Here is a 19,779-nt window from a genome sequence, read left to right on the forward strand (position 1 = left end):
TATTTTGTGGAGAAATGTGGAGAGCAGGACCAATAAAATGGCATAGGTCCAATTAAGATATCATAAAGCACATAAAACAAAGTGGAGTCACTTTTGTCAACTAAAACGGCTGTCAGCCATGACACTTTGTTTCAAGAGGAAAATTACCTAAGTCAGAGTAAACACATCTGGCAAGGAGACATAACTGTCCACGTGGTCAGCGCAGACACCTCTGGCAAGGAGACACACTTAAGATACCTGCACATGTGGTCAGAGTAGCCCTGTCTGCAGAGCAAGACCAACTGTAGATAGGCTCCTGGGCAAATTCCCAACTTGGCATCGAGGATGCCCCGATATTTATCAAAAAGTCCCAGAAGGGTGGAGTACACACCACTTTCAACATATAACGGAGGCAAGTTCCAGACTGCTGCTGAGACAGCAAGCTCCACACACCAGAGTGCGGCTCCACGCCACGCTGATCTCTTCTGGCATTGGCCACCAGAGGCTGTGCCCTCCTGGACTGAGGACTTCACCTGCCCTGCTGCCCACCTGACTCCAGAGATTCTTCCTTACAAGACGCTGACAACTCCCTTGCCCACCGTGCTCTCTCCTGGACCTGCAGATGGAGACTCTGGGATTCAGGTTTGTTAACCCCTATTGATTGCTGTGTGTGTATGTTATATTTCTCTTAGATTGTTAGAGTGTGAGAAGGATATTAATGTGTGTTGATGTTCTACTTTGAGTGAACCTACATTCAATAAAAGCTGTGTGATTAGCATAGTTATCGTGTGTGAGACTCTTGCCTATTCCTTGGCGTGGGGCTGCTCAGCAGGCAGTTAGCCAAGCAGTTGCCTGGCTGACTTATAGAAAAGACTACGTCACGAGAATACGCTTGTGACAAAGTGGTAGCAATCCTATCTCAACTTGAATTGCTGCAGAGGGGGGAAGATCCTGTTGGAACCTAAAAGACAAATACAAAGAAAGAACAGGATAGACGTTGCAGAGAGACAGGCATGGGTATTGTTCTTATTTGAATGAGAGGAAATGGGCTAGAGCTACTGCCTAAGAGATGAAGGTTAAACTTAAAAGTAGGAACTCTTTGAACAGGCTAGTATAAGAAACATGCAATACAGTGTAGTATATCATTTATGAAGCCTTCGTCTGTAATGACGAGAGTCAGAGAGAAGAAAGAGGAGCTTGGAGAGCAACATTAGGAAGGAGATTATAGGGGATTCAGAGTTAAAGCTGTAAAAAGCAATTAGAATGGTGAGATTGAAGGAAAATGACGCGCCCCCCCCCCCAACAAAGTCACTCAGTTCCTTTCATGTCCTACTTCCTCTCTTTCCTGAAATGAACCTCAGTCCTGTCTTTATCTCAGGCTGGGGGGAAATGCAGGGGTTGTATATTAGAGTGTTAAGAAAGACTAGGAGAGGAGATATTGTACCTTCCTTTGGATGGGTGTGGGGTTAGTCCTTAGGGAGGATATTTAGGCAAAAGTACCAGGATGAGAAAGTGAGGAAATCTGGAATACTGTTTTTAAGACAGTAATCAAAGTACCGAAAAACTATAGACGTTGTTCAAAGAGAACCAGGCTTCCTTTCCTTCCTGGAAGTGATTTATGTTTTAATGCATACATAGCCGCATAAGTATTTTACTTTTTTTTTCTTCAGGAAATTCTGTAAAGGAACTGAAAGAATAGATTGTTTATATTTACATGGAAAGTCACCAAGCAAGTCCTCTCCCAATATGGTTGAGAGGGTGGGAGCATCCTGGCCAGTGCTCAGGACTCTAGTGTGTCTTGCTTCTGAGCCAAATCAGGAAAGATGGATATAAGACAACTCTTCCTGCCTCCTTTGAGCTGTTACCACAGTATCTCCTGATGGCACCAAACCTATCTGGTTCCTGGGTGGTTCCACAGACTTGCATAGTGCCTGGCTCACAGTAGATGTTGAAAGATACTTATTACCTCCCTTAAATAAAACACAACACTGTATTCTCTTCTTATTCTTGTGCCTGTAAATCCTGAACTGCCTATCAGACTTGGCCTAGCACTTTGTGCCTAGCATGTATGTCACTAAATGTTTCTGAATCTAATTCAATGAAAATGGGAAATACAAAAGTAGAGAGAAGAATAAGATGACTCTACCTTTGTAGGCTGGAATGAAGGGAATACTCCAAGTAACTGAAAGGGGAAGAGATGTGGCACCTACCGCAGGGAAAGAGACTATCTGCTTTCTTCCTTCTTCTATCCTGTATCCAGGAAGTTGAGAAAGAGGTGAGGTGAGGTCAGTACTTACCAGAGAGGAAATAACTGACTTTGTCTAAGAGATTTTTTTTTTATCAAAAACAATGTAGCAGGTGCTTTTAGAATCAGACAATGACGTTGACATTGCTCCCATACTTCACAGTCCCAGACAGGCAGAAAAGAGGGATGATTTTCAGTCCAGAAAATGCTCATTCCTTCCTCAGAACATATCAACTATGAAGAAAGAGATTGGGCCCTGACTGGTGTGGCTCAGTTGATTGGGCATCATCCCACAGAGCCAAAGGTCACCAGTTCTGTTCTGGGTCAGGGCACATGCTTGAGTTGCAGATTCAGTCCCAGGTTGAAGCAATCCATGTTTCTCTCCCTCTTCCCCCCTCCCTGTCTCTGTAAAAATAAATAAATAAAATCAGAAAGGAGGAAAGAAGGGAGAGAGGGAAAGGAAGGAAGGAAAGAAAAGGAAAGGAAAGGAAAGGAAAGGAAAGGAAAGGAAAGGAAAGGAAAGGAAAGGAAAAGAAAAGAAAAAAGAAAAGGACTGATTTTGATTAAGCCTGAGAGAGGGGCAACTGTGGATGGTGATGGTAAGTTAGGGACAGTGAGAGGGAAGGTGAGCATTTTGTGAGGACTGAGAGAGAGGGAAGGAGAATGAGGGGAGAGGGCTTACTAAGAGAAGCTTCTTAGTAGTGAGGGTGGGGGTTGTTTTGTTGTTGTTTTCTTCAGTGGCAGCAGGAATCCCGAATGGATCTAATCTAGGCTGGGGGAGCTCAATGAACATGTTCCCATCGAAACCCACTTTGCTTCTCTTAATATGCGCAGCTCTCAATGAGGATAACACCGTAATAACTGATGCTCTGAAGAGTTAGTTAGCAAGTAGGAATTCCAACCTCTGAGAGAAAAGTTGCTGCAATTTCTTCCCTGCTTTGGAGGAGGGCCAGAGGTGGACCGGAGGCAGGCCAGAGGCGGGGTAAATTATGTGGGAAACGCTGTAATTTCCTTTTTTTACTTTCACAGTAATAGTGCAGTATTCAGAATGGATGTCCTCTTTGTAGCCATCCTTGCGGTGCCACTTATCCTGGGTAAGTTCACTTCACTCCAAGTTTTAATGCCAGGTTTTCTATCATAAATAGAGCGGGAGAAAAAATGAGGAGAGGGGGAGAGATGCAATTCGATGGGGAGTGATAACGGTCTCTCATCTGTGCTACAGCCCAGTGTTGGGGTTGGGGGGAATCTAGGAAATAGAGCTGGGAGAGGGGGAGGAAAGCAGAGTCCTGTCAAAGAAGAGATAGCTGATGGGGATGGAGCCCCAGAACTGGGGAGGTCCTAACAAGAGGGAACTCAGCTCTCCATCACCAGAGTCGAACCAGAGGAGAGGAACTAATGTGAAAGCGAAGGAGAGACGGGGACTCTGAAAGTGAAGCAGTCTGAAACTAGTGAGGGAAGCCAGCATATCTTCTTTCTGAGAATGTTGGAGGAAAAAAATCTTGTATTAGTAAAGAGATACAAGTTAGGGTGACTTTTAGGGTAGTGAAGAACTGGGTGCCTACAGGGACAGAATCTGAAAAGTAGCTTGGCCCTTTCCCTTTTTTGTTGCCAGTCTGCTAGGTGCTTTTTTTGTTTTTAAGTATATTATATTGACTATGCTATTACAGCTGTCCCATTTTTTTCCTCCCCTTTCCCCCCTCCCCCCTGCATCCTCCCTCCTACCAGCATTCCCTCCACCCTTAGTTCATCTCCATGGGTCGTACATGTAAGTTCTTTGGCTTCTCCATTTCCTATACTATTCTTAACCTCCCCCTGTCTATTTCGTACCTACCAATTATGCTTCTCATTCCCTGTACCTTTTCCCCCATTCTCCCCCATCTCTCTCCCTGCTAATAACCCTCCATGTGATCTCCATCTCCGTGATTCTGTCCCTGTTCTAGTTGTTTGCTCAGTTTGTTTGGTTTTGTTTGTTTGTTTGTTTGTTTGTTTCTAAGGTTCAGTTGTTGATAGTTAGGAGTTTTTTGTCATTTTACTGTACATAGTTTTGATCATCTTCTTTTTCTTAGATAAGTTCCTTTAACATTTCATATAATAAGGGCTTGGTGATGATGAACTCCTTTAACTTGACCTTATCTGGGAAGCACTTTATCTGCCCTTCCACTCTGAATGGTAGCTTTGCTAGATAGAGTAATTTTGGCTGTAGCTCCTTGCCTTTTGTGACTTTGAATACTTCTTGCCAGCCTCTTCTTGCCTGCAACGTTTCTTTTGAGAACTCAGCTGATAGTCTTACAGGAATGCCTTTGTAGGTGATTGTCTTGTTTTCTCTTGCTGCTTTTAAGATTCTCTCCTTATCTTTAATCTTGGGTAATTTAATTATGATGTGCCTTGGTGTGTGCTTCCTTGGGTCCCAATTCTTTGGGACTCTGAGCCTCCTGGATCTCCTGGGAGTGTGTTCCCTTGGCCAGATTGGGGAAGTTCTCCTTCATTAGTTTTGCAAATGAGTTTTCAGTTTCTTGCTCCTCCTCTTCTTCTGGCACCCTTATGATTCGGATGTTGAAACATTTAAAGTTGTCCCAGAGGTTCCTAAGCTTTCCCTCATATTTTTGAATTCTTGTTTCTTCATTCTGTTCTGGTTGAATGTTTATTTCTTCCTTTTGTTCCAAATCATTGACTTGAGTCCCAGTTTCCTTCCCTCCACTGTTGGTTCCCTGTATATTTTTCTTCATTTCACTTTGTATAGCCTTCACTTCCTCTATTTTGAATCTGTACTCAATCATTTCTGTGATTACTGGTGTTTTAAACTATGCACCTGACAGGTTGGCTATCTTCTCATTGCTTAGTTCTTTTTCAGGAGTTTTGATCTGGTCTTTCATTTGGGCCATATTTCTTTGTCTCGATGCACCTGTTACAAGGGGCAGAGCCTTAGGTATTTGCCAGGGTGGGGCAACCCACTTTGATGCACTGTGGTGCTGTATGTGGGGGCAGGGGTCAGAGAGGGACCAATGCTACTTGCTCAGCTCTCACCCCACTTTTCAGTCACTTCCCCACTAACCACAGCAAATTGAGCCCTTCTCAGGTGGGTGGGTTTGTGTACATTTTAGGACCCCGTGGGTCTCTCCAATGAACTCTCCTGTGAAACTGGCAGTTTCTTCTGCTACTACAACCTCCCGCAGGTTTTTACCTCCAGAGGTTTTAATGCTTTCTTTCCCTGCACTGGAACCCTGGGTTGCACCATCTGTCAGACTCCCCAGCTGCTCCTTCTGGCTTATCCACATGCAATTGTGGGACCACCCGGTCCCCCAGCCACTGCCTTTCCCACCTGGTCCTCCAGCTGCTACCTTGCCACACGTTGTCTCCACCCTGGCTGAGGGGATGGCTCCACCCCTCCTACCAGTCTGGACGAATGTTTCTTCTTTAGTTCCTTGGTTATCAGACTTCCATACAGTTTGATTTTCTGACAGTTCTGATTGTTTTTTGTTTTTAAATTTGTTGTTGTCCTTCTTTTAGTTGTGCAAGGAGGCCAAGCATATTTACGTACACCTCCATCTTGGCCAGAAGTCTGCCAGGTGCTCTTATTGTTTCCTTTTCTTCCAGATTCTTGTGTCATTCCTTGTGGTTAAGGGAGAGCCTTCAAGGAGCTTAGAGAGGAGTTTTAGCAGGAGGCCTACAGTTCTTGATCTAGTCATGTCAAAGCCACATATTTTCAGTCCAGGGAAGGAAGAAAAATGAACACAGATGGGTCATTTGGTTCAGCTGACTCATTAAAAAAAAAAAAAAGCAGATGTTAAATGGATTGTTCAGAGTTATTCTGCTAGTTAATAGTGAAACTAGAACTACAATACAAATCCAAAGCCTAACAGTGTGTGTGTTCATTATTTGTGAGAGACACTGATTAGAGAACTCTCATAAATGCAGTATAGCCTGGAACATGACAAATAGTAATTTCAGTTTCTTAAGTTCTGGTCTCTCTCTCTCTCTCTGCTTCCTACCTTTTTTTCCTTTTTTTAAATAAAGACTTGTTTATTTATTTTTAGAGAGAGGAGAAGGGAGGGAGAAAGAGGGAGAGAAACCATCGAGGTCGGGTGCCCCTCGCACACCCCAGCTGGTGACCCTGGCCTACAACCCAGGCATGTGCCTTGTAGTTTGCAGGATGACACCCAATCCGCTGAGCCACACCGGTCGGGGCACGCTTCCTGTTTTTCTTAAATTTAGTTATTGTTTTGGTTTTACAGTATGTGAAGGGACCTATTTTCTGTTCTGGGAGTTCCTGGATTGGATTGAAAGGGCATAGAGTAACAAGCCTCATCACAGATATGGAGCCCAGATGACTGAGAAGAGTTTAGAGGTGCATAGATAGAAAGATAGTCTGACCCTTGGAAGTGAGGCAGAGAGAAAGGAAATTGATAGAGCCGAGGTCAACCTCAGGTGTCCTTTTGTTGCTAAGAAGTTCCGATGCCCCCTGACCTCTAGTCCTTGTCCTCATAGGACAAGAGTATGAAGATGAAGGAGGACTGGAAGAGGATGATTATTATCAGGTGATCTATTATTACACAGTCACCCCCAATTATGGTGAGTATGTATAACGCTCTGACCCTTAGCAGGATGCAGAGAGGTTTGTGGTAGACACAGTTTGCCTTCTCCTTTGCAACAGGGGAACTGGGTCAGAGAGAAGGTTTGCTATGAGCAAAGACTAACAAGGCTCATGATGTTACTTCTCAAGGTAGTAATTTTCAGTTCTTTATTTTAGATATTAGATTGTAAATGCATACACATTCACAAATATTTTTCCACATTAAAGTTCATTAGTATTAGATTATAACAGTAAATTTTACAACTTGAGCAAGTTGAAGTGTTCTGAGCAATTTCTTCCTCTTCTCATTTCTAGGTGTAGTACTACCTTTCTTTTTAGTTATTACTAATTATTTTCTCCTCCCCAGATGACTTTGGTGCAAATTTCACTTTTGATTACTCCATATTTGAGTCAGAGGAGAGGCTGGTGAGTGATATCTAAAAGGATCAGGATAGGTAACAGTGAAAAAGAAACTGGGCAATGTTGAAATGTAAATCATTAGTAGACATAAAAATGAATTTGGGCCCTGGAGGGGTAGCTAAGTTGGTTAGACTGTTGTCCCAATATGCCAAGGTTTCAGGTTCAATCCTCTGTTAGGACACATACCAGAATCAACCAGTGAATGCATTAATAGTAGAAAAACAAATCCGTTTCTCTCTCTCTCCCTCTCCCTCTCTCTCTCTTTCTTTCTCTCTCCCCCCACCCTACTCCCTCTTTTCCACTCTTTCTCTAAAATCAATAAATTAAAAAAATTTGTTTAAATGAGTTAGGTAAAGTGAAACTGGGTAGTGGGCATGAAACAGACCTGTTATAGCTGGAGAAAGAATGAAGCCAGAACCCAGTAGGTTAAGACACTGAGAAGGAAGGGTAGTCCTTGAGTCAAGGGAGTTGGTAAATGGGATGGGTACACAATCCATGCAAATGTAAGGGAGGGAGGGTCCCTGAGCTTAAGTCTTGGAGAGCAGGCAGGAAGGGTGGGAGAGGAGCCAGGAGAGGTGAAGGAGAGAAGAACTCTAGAGAATCTATGAGGATGTTGGATGGAAACTGTGATAACTCTTTGTTTCCTAATCCTTCTGAGAGCAGAACAGGTTGGATACAGAAGTAATGAAAGCAGAAGAGACTACCATTAGTCATGAAACAGAACACACAGACCGCCAGAGGCCAATAGTGAAACCAGTGACAATGGAACCAATGACAACGAAACCAGTGACAATGAAACCAGTGACAACGAAACCAGTGAGTTAATTGGGGGAGGTTGGAGGGAGATGAGACATCCCTTATCCTGGATACCCCAGGGCTGGTGACATGGAACAGAGGAAGGATTGGAAGCACTGAGCTTTGGCGGATAGGGGAACCAAATAACTAGTATTGCAATGCAGGCATTCATCTCAGCTTGACCATCATTTCTTTCACTGAGATTTAATACTAACCCTGTATACAGAACCCTGGGAAGATGTGTGCAGTTAAATTTCAGTTCAATATGTAATGCATGTAACCTATGTGTATGTAACCCATGCATAAAGCAGCTAAGGATGCTGATGATGATGAAAAACAAATCCATGATGTTGTTATCGCCCTCAAAGTATTTTATAAAATTTATAAAAGTTTACACTTACAAAACATTTAGAACTAAATGAAAAGGTTTATAACAATGTTAAATTACATACAAATTTCAGCACATATGACATAGACAAGTGCTTTAGGCAGTGGAAGGAAAGAGATCAGTACAGGAGTTGTCTGGAAGACTTTTAGAAAGTGATTGTGCTTGAGATACACTTAGAAGAATAGGTGAACTTTTGATTGATGGAATGTCATAAAAAGATGAAAGCAATTAGGAAGAATAGTTATTCCAAGAATGAAAGAGCTGCATTGATGACGGGGACATAACAAGCTTGGCATGTTTTGTGGATGAGCTATGACTGAAGGAGAGGGTATATGGAAAGGATTAGTGGGAAATTAAGGAAAAAATTCACAAGACTCTTAATATTTGCTTAGTAATTTCACATATGGGAAGATATGGCAAAATTATAGAGAATCTGAAGCATCATGCTGAAGTTTGGACTTACAAGAAATAGGGAGCCTAGTAAGTTCTTCAGGGTGGTAAAGACACAATTAAAGCATTACTTCAGAAAAAAAATTTGTATGGTTGTACACAGGATGCAATGGAATAAAGAGAGATTCTTGAGATTTGCATCATTCTCAAAACAATCCATTAAAGGCCTGGACTAGGATGGTGGCATTTTGAATGAAAAGAAAAAAAAAGAAATATTTTGAAAAAAAAAAAAAACCTTGTTTCAGTGATAATTTCATATAAGCACTAAATGAGGAGGAAATTAAAATAACTTATAAGTTTTATGCCCTAGCTGGTGTGGCTCAGTGGATTGAGCACCAGCCTGCGAAACAAAGGGTCGCCAGTTCAATTCCCAGTGTAGGGCACATGCCTGGGTTGCAGGCCAGGTCCCCAGCAGAGGGTGTGTGAAATTCAACCACACATTGATGTTTCTCTCCCTCTTTTTCCCCCTCTCTTCCCCTCTCTAAAAATAAATAAATAAAATCTTAAAAAAAAAAATAACTTACAAAGTTTTAAACATGGATGTCTGGGGAAATGGTTGACCAAGGTGGTAAGTGAGAGGTCAGAGTAGTTTAGAAGTGGTTATAAATTTGGTATTGGCCATCCTGAAAGTAGCAGAATGAGGCCAGGACTGCAGTTCTAAGTAGCAAGTCACATTTATGAAAGTAGGTGAGCTCAGGAGAGCCTGTGCACACAGATGACCAAAGACCAGTGCCTGTGCCTGTAGAAGGAGAAAGAGGAATCAGCCAAGGAAATTAGCCAAGTTTGTATTAGAAAGTCTAGAAGAGAAACTTTAATATAATCAATGAAAAGCTGCCAAGAGACCAAGGAGGAGGTTATTCATAAACCCCCCAAAAAGCAGTTTTAAGTGAGTGGTTGGAGCAAAAGCTAGATTTCGTGGAATTAGAGAGTACATTGTAAAGAAGTGGAAGAGTATAGACCAACCATTTGTGAAATCTGGCAATGAAAAAAAAAAGGCAACAGGACCAAAGTGCAGCATGAATATAGTTGAACACAGATGAGAGGAGTCAGTAGAAATGGAAAACTGATGATTGACAACAAGGACAGACAAATATTTTAAAGTATATAGTAGACTCCCTTTATATTATAAATTCCTTGAGTAGGAGCCATGTCTTAATCATATTTATATATGCCTCCTGTAACATGCAGCACAGTGACCAGTACCTAACAAATAAAAAATACATATTAAATCGAGTTGGGCCTCCCTAGCGTGGTCAGGAATGGCTTAAAGTCTCAGAGGGAAGGATTATTTATAGTGATGGGGAGGAAGGCTGATCTTCCTCTACACTCAGAGGGAAGGGAGACAAAGGTTAGTATAAACAGATGGTTATCTTTCCAGAAGGGGAAGGGGCAGTAGGATGGATAATGCTGTCCTACTGTGGGGTGACATTTGTATTTTAGCAGAGTCCAGATATGAACAATGCTGTATCCAGTCTGCAGAGTCCTGTTACCCTCCTCCTGTTCTGGGCCCTTCTTCAGGGGTGGATGTATTTCATGTAGAAGGTGAGAGTACAGCCACTAGCCTTGGGGAGTCCATGAAGCAGTTTTTATCACTATGTCTAGCTAGTTTTTCCAGCCTGGTCCATTCTCAGATGCTTAAAAGAAGAGGGGTCACATTTAGAAAAATCTTATTCCCTACCTTAGGAAACATCAAGGCAAAGACTTTAGTAATAAAGGTCATTACTTTTTCTGAACTGGGAGGATTTCAGGACTTCCTAGAACAGAAGCGGGTGGAATGGAGAAGAAACCTCTCCAGGTTCCCGTTCTGCCTTGAGGAACTAAATGTGGTTCCAGCTTGAAGGCAGTTTAAGGCATGGCAAGTGCCAGAGGGCAAAATGGGAGGGGCCCTCTAACCTGGCAGAGTCTGGAGGCAAAGTTCAGAGGCAGAAAGTGCTGGCAGATCCATAAAGTAGGGGAGAGGTGGTTGGGGGAAAGGAGTAGGGAATAGAAATCTGTATTACAAGGAAGGAACTTAAGCTGGTATTCTAAATAACTAAGAGGCAGTGCAGAGCTTTAGCAGAAGAAAGGGATGAAAAAAGGAGGGGACACACCTTCCAGGAGATGTCATGGAGAAATCTAGCTCAAAACAAGAAATCCAAGGAGTCTTCACAAAGGTGGAGGGTGGCAGGGCCAGGGGGGTTCCCTAAGTCCCCTGAACCTGGTGGTGGTTGTTTTTTCCCTTTCTTTGCTTTCTTAGGAAAGAGAAGGCTGCTATGACTTGTTGGATGGGGACTTGGGAAGAGGAAATTGGAAGATAAAATAAATAAATGAAATAATTTGGTTACTTTCTACTTCGTGAGTCTGTTCTAAAGCGGTAACACTCAAGAGAGCACGAGGATATGGGGGTGGGATGAGTAGATTAAGAAAGGGAGTTAGGTGACAATAATATTAAAGGGAGTTGGGTTTTGGGAAGAATGGAGACCACCCACAGAAAACAGATTCGTTCACAACCCATAATTCCTTCTAAATCTATTGCTTTATTTTATTATATATGGTGTTAAAACTGTGTTTGGGGGGAGTTGAAATTTACTCAAAGCGCTTTTCTTTTTATAAAATAAGCACATTGTTAAACGTATGTAAAATATCAAAATCTACTTAAAATAGATTTTAAAAATTCACACCCTCCTCCATTCTCCACCCCAACACCCCCACTCGCAAACAACATGCTTTTTCCTGTTACTAATTAGGGCAGTCAGGGATATACTTTATTTGTTTGTTTGTTTATTATTTCTTTCTCCCTCTCTCCTCGAGACCCTAATCAGAACCGGGCTGCCCCCTTGCGGTCTTTTCTATGTCACAGCCTCAATCAGCCTACAGTCCATGAGCCCCATCACCTTTTCACTGTACGATATCAATACTGCGAGGGGTAGCAAATAGTAAAACTCTGGACTTGTCACCTTCCCGCCTTCAAAGCCTTTCGAATCCCTCCAGGGAACAAATGAAACTGAAGCTGAACAAACACATAATCTACAAGATAAGGGACCTCCCCCACTCCGTTCCTTTACTAGGAATCACAGAATTCAGGGCGCAGAGCCCGAGGAACCCGGGTGGAAAAGTCTGGAACAATCGAGTTCAGCTTTGACCTCTAGTGTCGTGGCGGGCTGGCATCTGAGCTGGTAACGTGCACGGCGGGTTATGTAAGGAAAGGGCTGAAGGAGCCGCCCCAGCGGGAGCCCGGGAGAGGACGCGATGTTCTCGGCAGCAGTCCCCACCCTCCTCGCCCAGCAGGGCCGGAGGCACCCAACTGGTAGGAGAAAGAGGAGGGTACGGTGAAACAGAGACCAAGGAATCACGAGGGCTGGGCCGCCAAGAGGGGTGAGGATACACAGTAGCACGCCTCCATTCTAACACACGTTGCAGAAGCAAGTCGCTGATGGTTCCACGTGCTGCACCCGTGAGCGGAGGCGCTCAAAGAGGGAACAGAAGGGCCGACTCGCAAGGAGTAAGGAGCCCCATATCTCGAGGCTCGCGCCTTAGGTCACACAACCAGTTGGCACACCAAAACCAAGCGTTTCCGGCGCACCACCATCCTATTTAAGGTCACGAGTTCCGCCTTTTTCCTCCCCTCCCTTCTTTTCCACTCTTTCTCCATCCTCCTCCTTTCTCATCACCGGGTCCTCTCCGCGAGCCGCATGTAGGGGCGGAGCACGGAATGCTGCCCTTCCAGCCAATCGCCACCTGAATGCCTCTTTATTGGCCGAGCCCCTATACCCTGTAGCAAATGGGATATGAACTTCAGCAGCTACAGTCACGTGCCAGTGGCTAGACGGCCAATGAGGGGGCGAGGTCTGTGTACGCAGGGGAAGGCACGTGCGGAGCTGCACGTGTTTGGGAGGGGGAAGGGGCGGGACCCACAGGGAGCGAGGCGGAGGTTGGGGGCTGAGACCGGTAGAGTGTGAGAAGCTGGAGAGAGCCTGGTCCGAGCCGAGCCACACAGGTGAGGAGAACCGAAGGACTTGCGGCGGTGTGCGTGGGATCAGCCCCGGAGAGAGTGAGTTTAGGGCCCTCTTGGTATTCGGAGCGATCGTATCAGGTGGCAGAGGGACCCAAAAGAGTACGGAGGAGGGATCCTAATTAGAAAGACTTGGAGGAGGCGGTGTGTGTGTTGCGGGGTGGGGGTGACCAGGGGTCTCTAAGGGAGGCGGTTCCTGCGGAGTCACTAGGTGGGTTCCGGTGCCGGAGATTTAACGCTCGCGGGTGGTGCGACCTCAGATGGAGAGGCTTGCTGTGGGATCAGGCGAACAAAGGACCAGACTGGGGTAGGTGTTAAGTCAGGTATTTACTCTGAAGTGAGGGAAGATGGAGCGGGAGTCTGTCAGGCCAAGAGCTGCTCTGCGGAAGCAGAGAGGCAGCCCGGGTTCTTAATGGAGGCGGGGGAGATGGCTTTTCTATTTTGCCTGAGACAGGTAATTTGGGGGGGAGAGAGAAGAGATACCCCGTACAGTGCACCCCAGTCTCCCAGTCCGTTTCCTAATTCTCAGGCGCTGGTTTCCAACTCCTTCGCTTTGCTCTTCAGTTGCAGGTCCGATCTTTGAGTACTCCAGGAGCTGCTCTCCAGCCCCTGCGTCCGAACCTATGGATTCCCCGTCTAGCGTTTCTTCCTGTTCTTCCTCCTCGCTCCCTTCCTCTTTTTCCACCTCATCAGGGAACAGTGACTTGGGCTTCCCCTCCGATAGTGACGGGGAGGACAAAGGGGCCCGTGGCCCCCGGCCAGACACTGTTGGGCAGAGGGGAGGTTCTCGGCCCAGCCCGGGTCCTATTCGCTGCAGGCAACGACCCAAGGCTTCCAGTAATCAAGACACAGCATCGCACTCGGAACAGCGAGGCTTAGCTTCTCCTATGGCGGGCTCTGGGGTCAAAAGATCAAGAGATCGTCAATTGGATTCCAGTCTAAACATCCATGGTTGTACCACAGAAGGAGACCTGCTCTTTGCCCAGAAGGTAAGAGAAAGCCGGGGAAAGAAGACGCTACTGGAGTACCCTGCTGGCTGATAAGGACCCTGTGAGGATAGTATTGGCCCTCAGATTTGAAGCTGCAAGAAAACGGTAGTAGTGCGGGCAATGCTTGGTCATCTTATAGCCTTTGACCTGTTTTCCTACAGTGTAAAGAGCTCCAGGGATTCATACGTCCTCTCACAGACCTGCTGAATGGGCTGAAGATGGGCCGCTTTGAAAGAGGTAATTATTTGATTAGTTGCATTCATCTGAGCTAGGTTCCTCTCTCAAAATATGTTTTAAATGTGTATTTCTCTTAAGTCTTTGTTTGGGTCTTGGATTTTTTTTTTTAATTCTGTCACTTAATTTCTTTGTGGGAATCCGTTTTAACCTCCCTCTGTCCTTTATCAGAGTAAATTCTTGAATTTCAGTCCTTGATCTCTTTCTCACTCCCTGAACCCAGGATTGAGCAGTTTTCAGCAGAGTGTGGCAATGGACAGGATCCAGCGTATCGTAGGTGTCTTGCAGAAGCCACAGATGGGGTAAGTTCTCTTGGTTCCTCATAAAAAAAGAGATATCGTCAATCCTGTCATCTTGCTTTTGTCACACTTAATTTTTTTTTAATGTCTTTTGTACAGAGAGCGTTATCTGGGAACCCTGCTACAGGTAGAAGGAATGTTAAAGACTTGGTTTCCTCACATAGCTGCTGAGAAGTCATCACTGGGTAGTAGCAGGCACCAGCTGACCAAGGTAAGAACTTAAAAAATCTCAAGGAGAGATGGGAGAATAACCAAGGAAATGAAGTATACGTTTAAGAATGGGCTCCCTCTTTCATTTCCTTCTGAGTCTTTTCATCTTTTCAACAAGTTTCTTTTCAGGGAAGGGAAAGATGAAACTTCCTTTATTGTCTTGATTCTTAGATATTTTTTTTGGCTCTATCACTACAAAGAATTCCATGTAGCAGTTTAATCTGCTTTCTGCATAGATAGAGAAAGCTTTTTACTTGGACACATGATTCATGCAGGAAGACGCTTCAGCTTCCTTCTGCAAATTCTTGCTCCTCTGCTGCCCCTGATATGTGTTCCTTCTCCTTTTTACTCCTGCCCAAGTATCCTTGTACCAGACCCTGTGGAAGCATGGGTTTATGGACTGGTCATCAAAAGTAAGAAGTACATCACTGGGAGAGAGGAAGACAGCTGTGGGGCACCCATGGGGGAGTGTTGGATGATAGAGCTCAGACCTAGTATGAAAGTGACCTATTTTCTGGGCCTTCATATTACGGGTATTTAAGGGGCACTCAAATGATAGGGAGGAGAAAGTTTCCTATAGATAATAGATAGTCCTTGTTTTCAATCAACCACAGTTACCACTCTGAGAATAATTGGTTTAAAAATAAACAGGGGCCCTGGCCAGGTGGCTCAGTTGGTTGGATTATCATCCCACTACACAAAGGGTTGCTGGTTCGAGTCCCCAGTCAGGGCACATGCAGGAGTCAACCAATAAATGCATGAATAAGTGGAACAACAGATCAGTATTTCTCTCTCAAATTCTTTTTAAAAAATTAATGGTTTGGGGTGGGGGGGGCAGGAAGTGCTCTGGCCAGGTAGTTCAGTTGGCTCTATACACCAAGGTTGCTCCTCAGTCAGGGCACATAACAGGAATCAACCAATGAATGCATAAATAAGTGGAACAACAAATTGATGTTTCTCTCTCTCATTTTCTCCCTCTCTAAAATCTGTTTTTTAAAAAACTTCACATAACAATTAAAAATAAGCAGGAGGAATAGAATGAAACCTTACCGTTTATGACAGCATGGATGTTGTCCAGAGTATCATGCTAAGTGAAATAAGTCAGAGAACGGCAAATACCATATGATTTCACTCATATGCCTACCCTAAAGAACAAAAGAAATAAGCAAACAAAATAGAAACAGGCTCTTAGATACAGAGAACTGACTGATGGTTGCCAAAGGGGAGAGGGTTGGAGGACTGGATGAAAACGGTGAAGGGATTAAGATGTACAGGGATTAACGTTGGCAGTTATGAAATAGTCATGGGAATGTAAAGTACAGCATAGGAAAGATAGTCAATGGTATTGTAATAACTATGGTGCCAGGGGGGTACTGGAAATATGGGCGGGCCGCTTTGTAAAGTATATGATTGTCTGCCCACTATACTGTGCACTTGAAACTAATACAAAATAGTATTGAATGTAAATTGTATTTTAAAAAAAATTTAAAAAAGCATGCAGATCTTGCCTGCATATTAACTTATACTTTGTAAAGCATTCAAATAGGAAATTAGAATTTAAAATACAGAAATTGGAAAATGATTCCAATTAAAAGAAATTCTAAAATGAATTATAAGCAGTACAACCCATGGGACTGTTTTGTTTTTGTATATGTCTTAATATCCAGGGCCCAATGTAGTATGTAGTACTTAGTGGGCCTTCAGGTATTTGTTGAATAAATGAAAGTATAATTTGGTTACTAAAACTGTTACTTAATTATGATCTGGCAGGAAATTATCTGTTGCATAAGACAAGGTATGTTTGCTTTGCAAACAGGTCCCAAGGAAAGCAAAGTTTTGAGCAATGTGTAGAGTTAATCTGAAAACTTTCTCATAATTTCTTTTCTCTTTTCTCTTCATCCCTAGCATTTTCCAAGCCACCACAGTTATCCAGCTACTTCTTCTCTAGCACGTCCTGTGGAAAAGATGGACCAGACACAGCTAGGACATTTAGTACTGAAACCAAAGCAGCCTTGGCATCTCACTGAATTGCCACCTATGAACCTCACTTGGATCCACACCACTCCAATTTGCAACCCTCCTCTCAGTTCCCCAAGTACCATCTCCTTTAGCCATGGTCCTTTAGGCACTGGAACCGGCGTTGGTGTCATCCTTTTTCTCCAGCATAGAGAGCAGCCCTTCACCCACTCTGCCCCGAACACTCCAGTTCCACCTACTACAGCATCTCCTGGCATCCCTGGTTATCCTAAGAAAATATCTGGAGAGGGACCTCGTTGCCACAGTTTACCAGTAACCTTGCCATCAGACTGGAGCTGTACCCTATCCCTTCGTGATCTACCCAGCATGGACAGAGAGACAACTGTGGGACACCTAGAGCAGATGAGAAGCCATCCTCTAGTTACTCCTGATGTCCATCCTCTCAACCCCTAATCTAGGACTTGAGACTGTGATTTCTAATTTGTGTAAATACATGTCTATATATGTGTATGTGTGTATATATATATTTAACTTTCAATGTGTGCATTTGTGTTGAAGGAATAGAAATCCTTTCTGATTAAAGAAATTTTATATTTAAACACTTTGCTGATTGGGGGGAAATTGAAAACTTCTGTTTCAAATACCCACATTTATCCTCTGAGCTGCAGAAAAGAAGAAAGGATGGGAAGTTTTGTGAAATTGAGCTTCACCAAGTTAGAGGTCTGGATGGAACAACAGAAGTCCTGTGGGAGAGGGAGAGGGACTCTGCTGCTATCTTCCTAGGGAACACCCTTGAGACAGTTACAGGGCTGAGCTGACGGTGTTTGTCATTCAGGCTCAGAGACTAGTACATTTCCCTTTGTGTCTCTCACTGGTGTAGTCATCCGGCTGGCCCAGACTAGCAGGTTCTTCTGCTTTGCGATAGCTCTTTGCCTTAATGGGAACTGTTAATACTGTGGATAAATGCATATATAATCTGCCATCAGAGGTGGGATACAAGAGCCAGAGCAGGCACTGTGGTTGCCAGTTTTGAAGAGGAAGGGGTGCCCTAGAACTGTTACAATGGGGAGTCCCCGCACAAAATGGGCCTCAGCCTAAAAAGCTGCAGCTGCTAAATTGTTACTGTATTACTGTATTTATTACAAACAAGTGTCAGCATACTTTTTCCAACCTTTGTATGTTGGAGTAAGGAAGGCTGCCTACCCACTGTTAGAAAGTGGCAAAAGTTAGGTCTATGAATTTACCTGTATCTACTCTTCTCCATATAGCACTCTTTGTGATTTGTCTCACTTTCCACCAAAACCATATCCTCCCCAATTCTAAGTCTTGGCAGTATATGAGGCTATGCAGTCATTTTAGTTATTGTTTATTGGCTACTGAGCATGTTTCTCACAGCTAGTTATATACCTTTCCCCTATGTTTCAAGTCCTCTGTTCACTGAATAATTGTTACCTTTTATTTCAGAGAACATGACCTCCTTTCTAAGGCAAACCTCTCCCTTTGTACTTCTGGTTACTCTCACTTCTACATCACTTATCCCCTCTTCCTCTTGTAACTTCAATTTGTTACTGAATTATTTATTACTTATTTATCCTACAGGTTTGATTAGGTGCCCCCGTCTTGAAAACCACTCTTGAGCCTGATTGCCCTCTCTCGTTTTTTTCTCCGTAATTCTTGGCAGAGTAGTCTGTACTCTTTCTGACTCCTTTTAACCCCTGTCTTTAACCTCTTGCAGCCTAGCCTCCACTTTCTCACTCTGCTACACCCTCCCAAGTCACTAATGAGCTCACAGAATTAGAGTATTATAGTGTAGTTACCACCCAATCAATAGAGAGGTCCAGGGAGCCTTTACAAAAACTACGTACTTCATGCTCTCGCTATCACCTGACACTCTTGATGCTGCCTACTGAAACTCTCCTCCCTTAGATCCCATGACAGCACACCAGCCAAATTCTCCTCTTACCTGTCTGGCAACAACTCCTATAAACTCGTAATGGCCCCATTTCTGCCCACTCCAGAGTGTGGGTGTTCCCCTAGGCTCACACAGTGACTCTTCTCTGACAACATTCTTTCACCTAAAGTCTTCATCTTCTTTCATGGCTTTAATTATTGCCTCAATTTTAGAAGACTGTAAAAACTTCATCTCCAGTCACAGTCTTTCCCCTGAGATGACATACTGAATGTCTTAACTTCCTGCTAGAGAGTTCTATTTACATGTTACCAACACTTAACCCTTATTGAAAATTTCAGCATTTTAGAGCCAGGAGGTACCATTTATATCTGGTCCAACTCCTTCATTTTATACATGAGGAAACTTAGGTGTCCTGTGCAAGAACACGTTAGTACAGAATGGTTGGTTTATAGTCTCATGCTTTTTCCAGTGCGCACCACTCAAAATTATCTTTCCTTTAAAGGTGTTCTGTTCTGCCCTTTTATGTTCTTTTTTTCTCCTGTTAGTGCTGTCGATGGTACCATCACTTTTTCTGATAGCTAGGCTTTAAATTTGGTGTCATTCAGGCACCAAATCCTTTTTATTCTGTATTTGGAATATCTTAAAATTCATTTCTTCCCATTCATTCCATTGCCACCTCTCTGGTCAAAAGTGACTGTAGTGATAGTTTTCCTTACCTCGAATCCCTTACCACTGATAACCAGATAAATTTTCCTAGAATAGTGCTATGCATGTCATTCCCTATTCACATCTTCAATGGCTCACCAGTGCTTTAAAAGCCTAAAACCTTTAGTCAAGATCCCTATGCTCCCCTGCATGATCCTTCTGTTCCAGTTTTCTTGTTTGTTCCTGAAAACTGTAAGCCTTTTTGCCTCTGAACTCACATTCATGCTCTTCACTTTGCCCAGTCTTTCCTGGTTCTGTCAACTAAACCCTACCGTTCTTCCAATGATTAACTCAAATTCTTCCAGTTATTCTCTCCATTAAACATGATATATGTAGGTCAGGCTTTGGCCCATAAAATGAGATCAAGTACATAAAATGACTAGTACAATGTATGGTATATAGTAGACCCTCAAAAATTACTTTTCTCTTCCTTTCTTTCAAGTATTTTTATATTTTATCCCACTTGATACCCATGACAAATTTTGTGTGATTGAGGGCTGATATTAGTCCCATTTTACAGATTAGGAAATAGACTGGGAGTTTAAGTCAGGGATCAGCAAGAGCCAGGTAGTAAATATTTTAGGCATTGTGGGCCATGCATCTCTGATGCAACTA

General features: G+C 43.5%; 2 protein-coding genes across 6 annotated transcripts; both read left to right on the forward strand.

Moving 5' to 3' along the window:
- Positions 1-76: 76 nt before the first annotated feature.
- On the forward strand, positions 77-11,140 carry CUNH1orf54 (chromosome unknown C1orf54 homolog). 3 transcript variants are annotated; one of them, XM_054574988.1, is made up of 7 exons: positions 77-621; positions 3,254-3,318; positions 6,710-6,793; positions 7,162-7,220; positions 7,878-8,030; positions 10,288-10,389; positions 11,084-11,140. In XM_054574988.1, the coding sequence occupies exons 1-6, from the start codon at positions 602-604 to the stop codon at positions 10,384-10,386; spliced, it is 480 nt and encodes a 159-aa protein (XP_054430963.1). In that variant the 5' UTR covers positions 77-601; the 3' UTR covers positions 10,387-10,389; positions 11,084-11,140. The 3 variants fall into 3 exon arrangements, with proteins under 3 accessions (XP_054430963.1, XP_054430972.1, XP_054430980.1); XM_054574997.1 differs by having other exon boundaries at positions 10,291-10,389; XM_054575005.1 differs by lacking the exon at positions 77-621 and adding an exon at positions 2,770-2,823.
- A 1,613-nt stretch (positions 11,141-12,753) lies between these two features.
- CIART (circadian associated repressor of transcription) lies at positions 12,754-17,100 on the forward strand. 3 transcript variants are annotated; one of them, XM_054575026.1, is made up of 6 exons: positions 12,754-12,823; positions 13,403-13,827; positions 13,989-14,064; positions 14,285-14,363; positions 14,460-14,571; positions 16,476-17,100. In XM_054575026.1, the coding sequence occupies exons 2-6, from the start codon at positions 13,462-13,464 to the stop codon at positions 16,998-17,000; spliced, it is 1,158 nt and encodes a 385-aa protein (XP_054431001.1). In that variant the 5' UTR covers positions 12,754-12,823; positions 13,403-13,461; the 3' UTR covers positions 17,001-17,100. The 3 variants fall into 3 exon arrangements, with proteins under 3 accessions (XP_054431001.1, XP_054430993.1, XP_054431010.1); XM_054575018.1 differs by having other exon boundaries at positions 12,755-12,877; XM_054575035.1 differs by lacking the exon at positions 12,754-12,823 and adding an exon at positions 12,828-12,877 and having other exon boundaries at positions 13,656-13,827.
- Positions 17,101-19,779: the final 2,679 nt, after the last annotated feature.

Source organism: Pteronotus mesoamericanus, unplaced genomic scaffold, assembly GCF_021234165.1.
Source record: "Pteronotus mesoamericanus isolate MK-2021 breed Mesoamerican mustached bat unplaced genomic scaffold, CSHL_Meso_final contig_1108, whole genome shotgun sequence".
Lineage (NCBI taxonomy): Eukaryota > Metazoa > Chordata > Mammalia > Chiroptera > Mormoopidae > Pteronotus > Pteronotus mesoamericanus.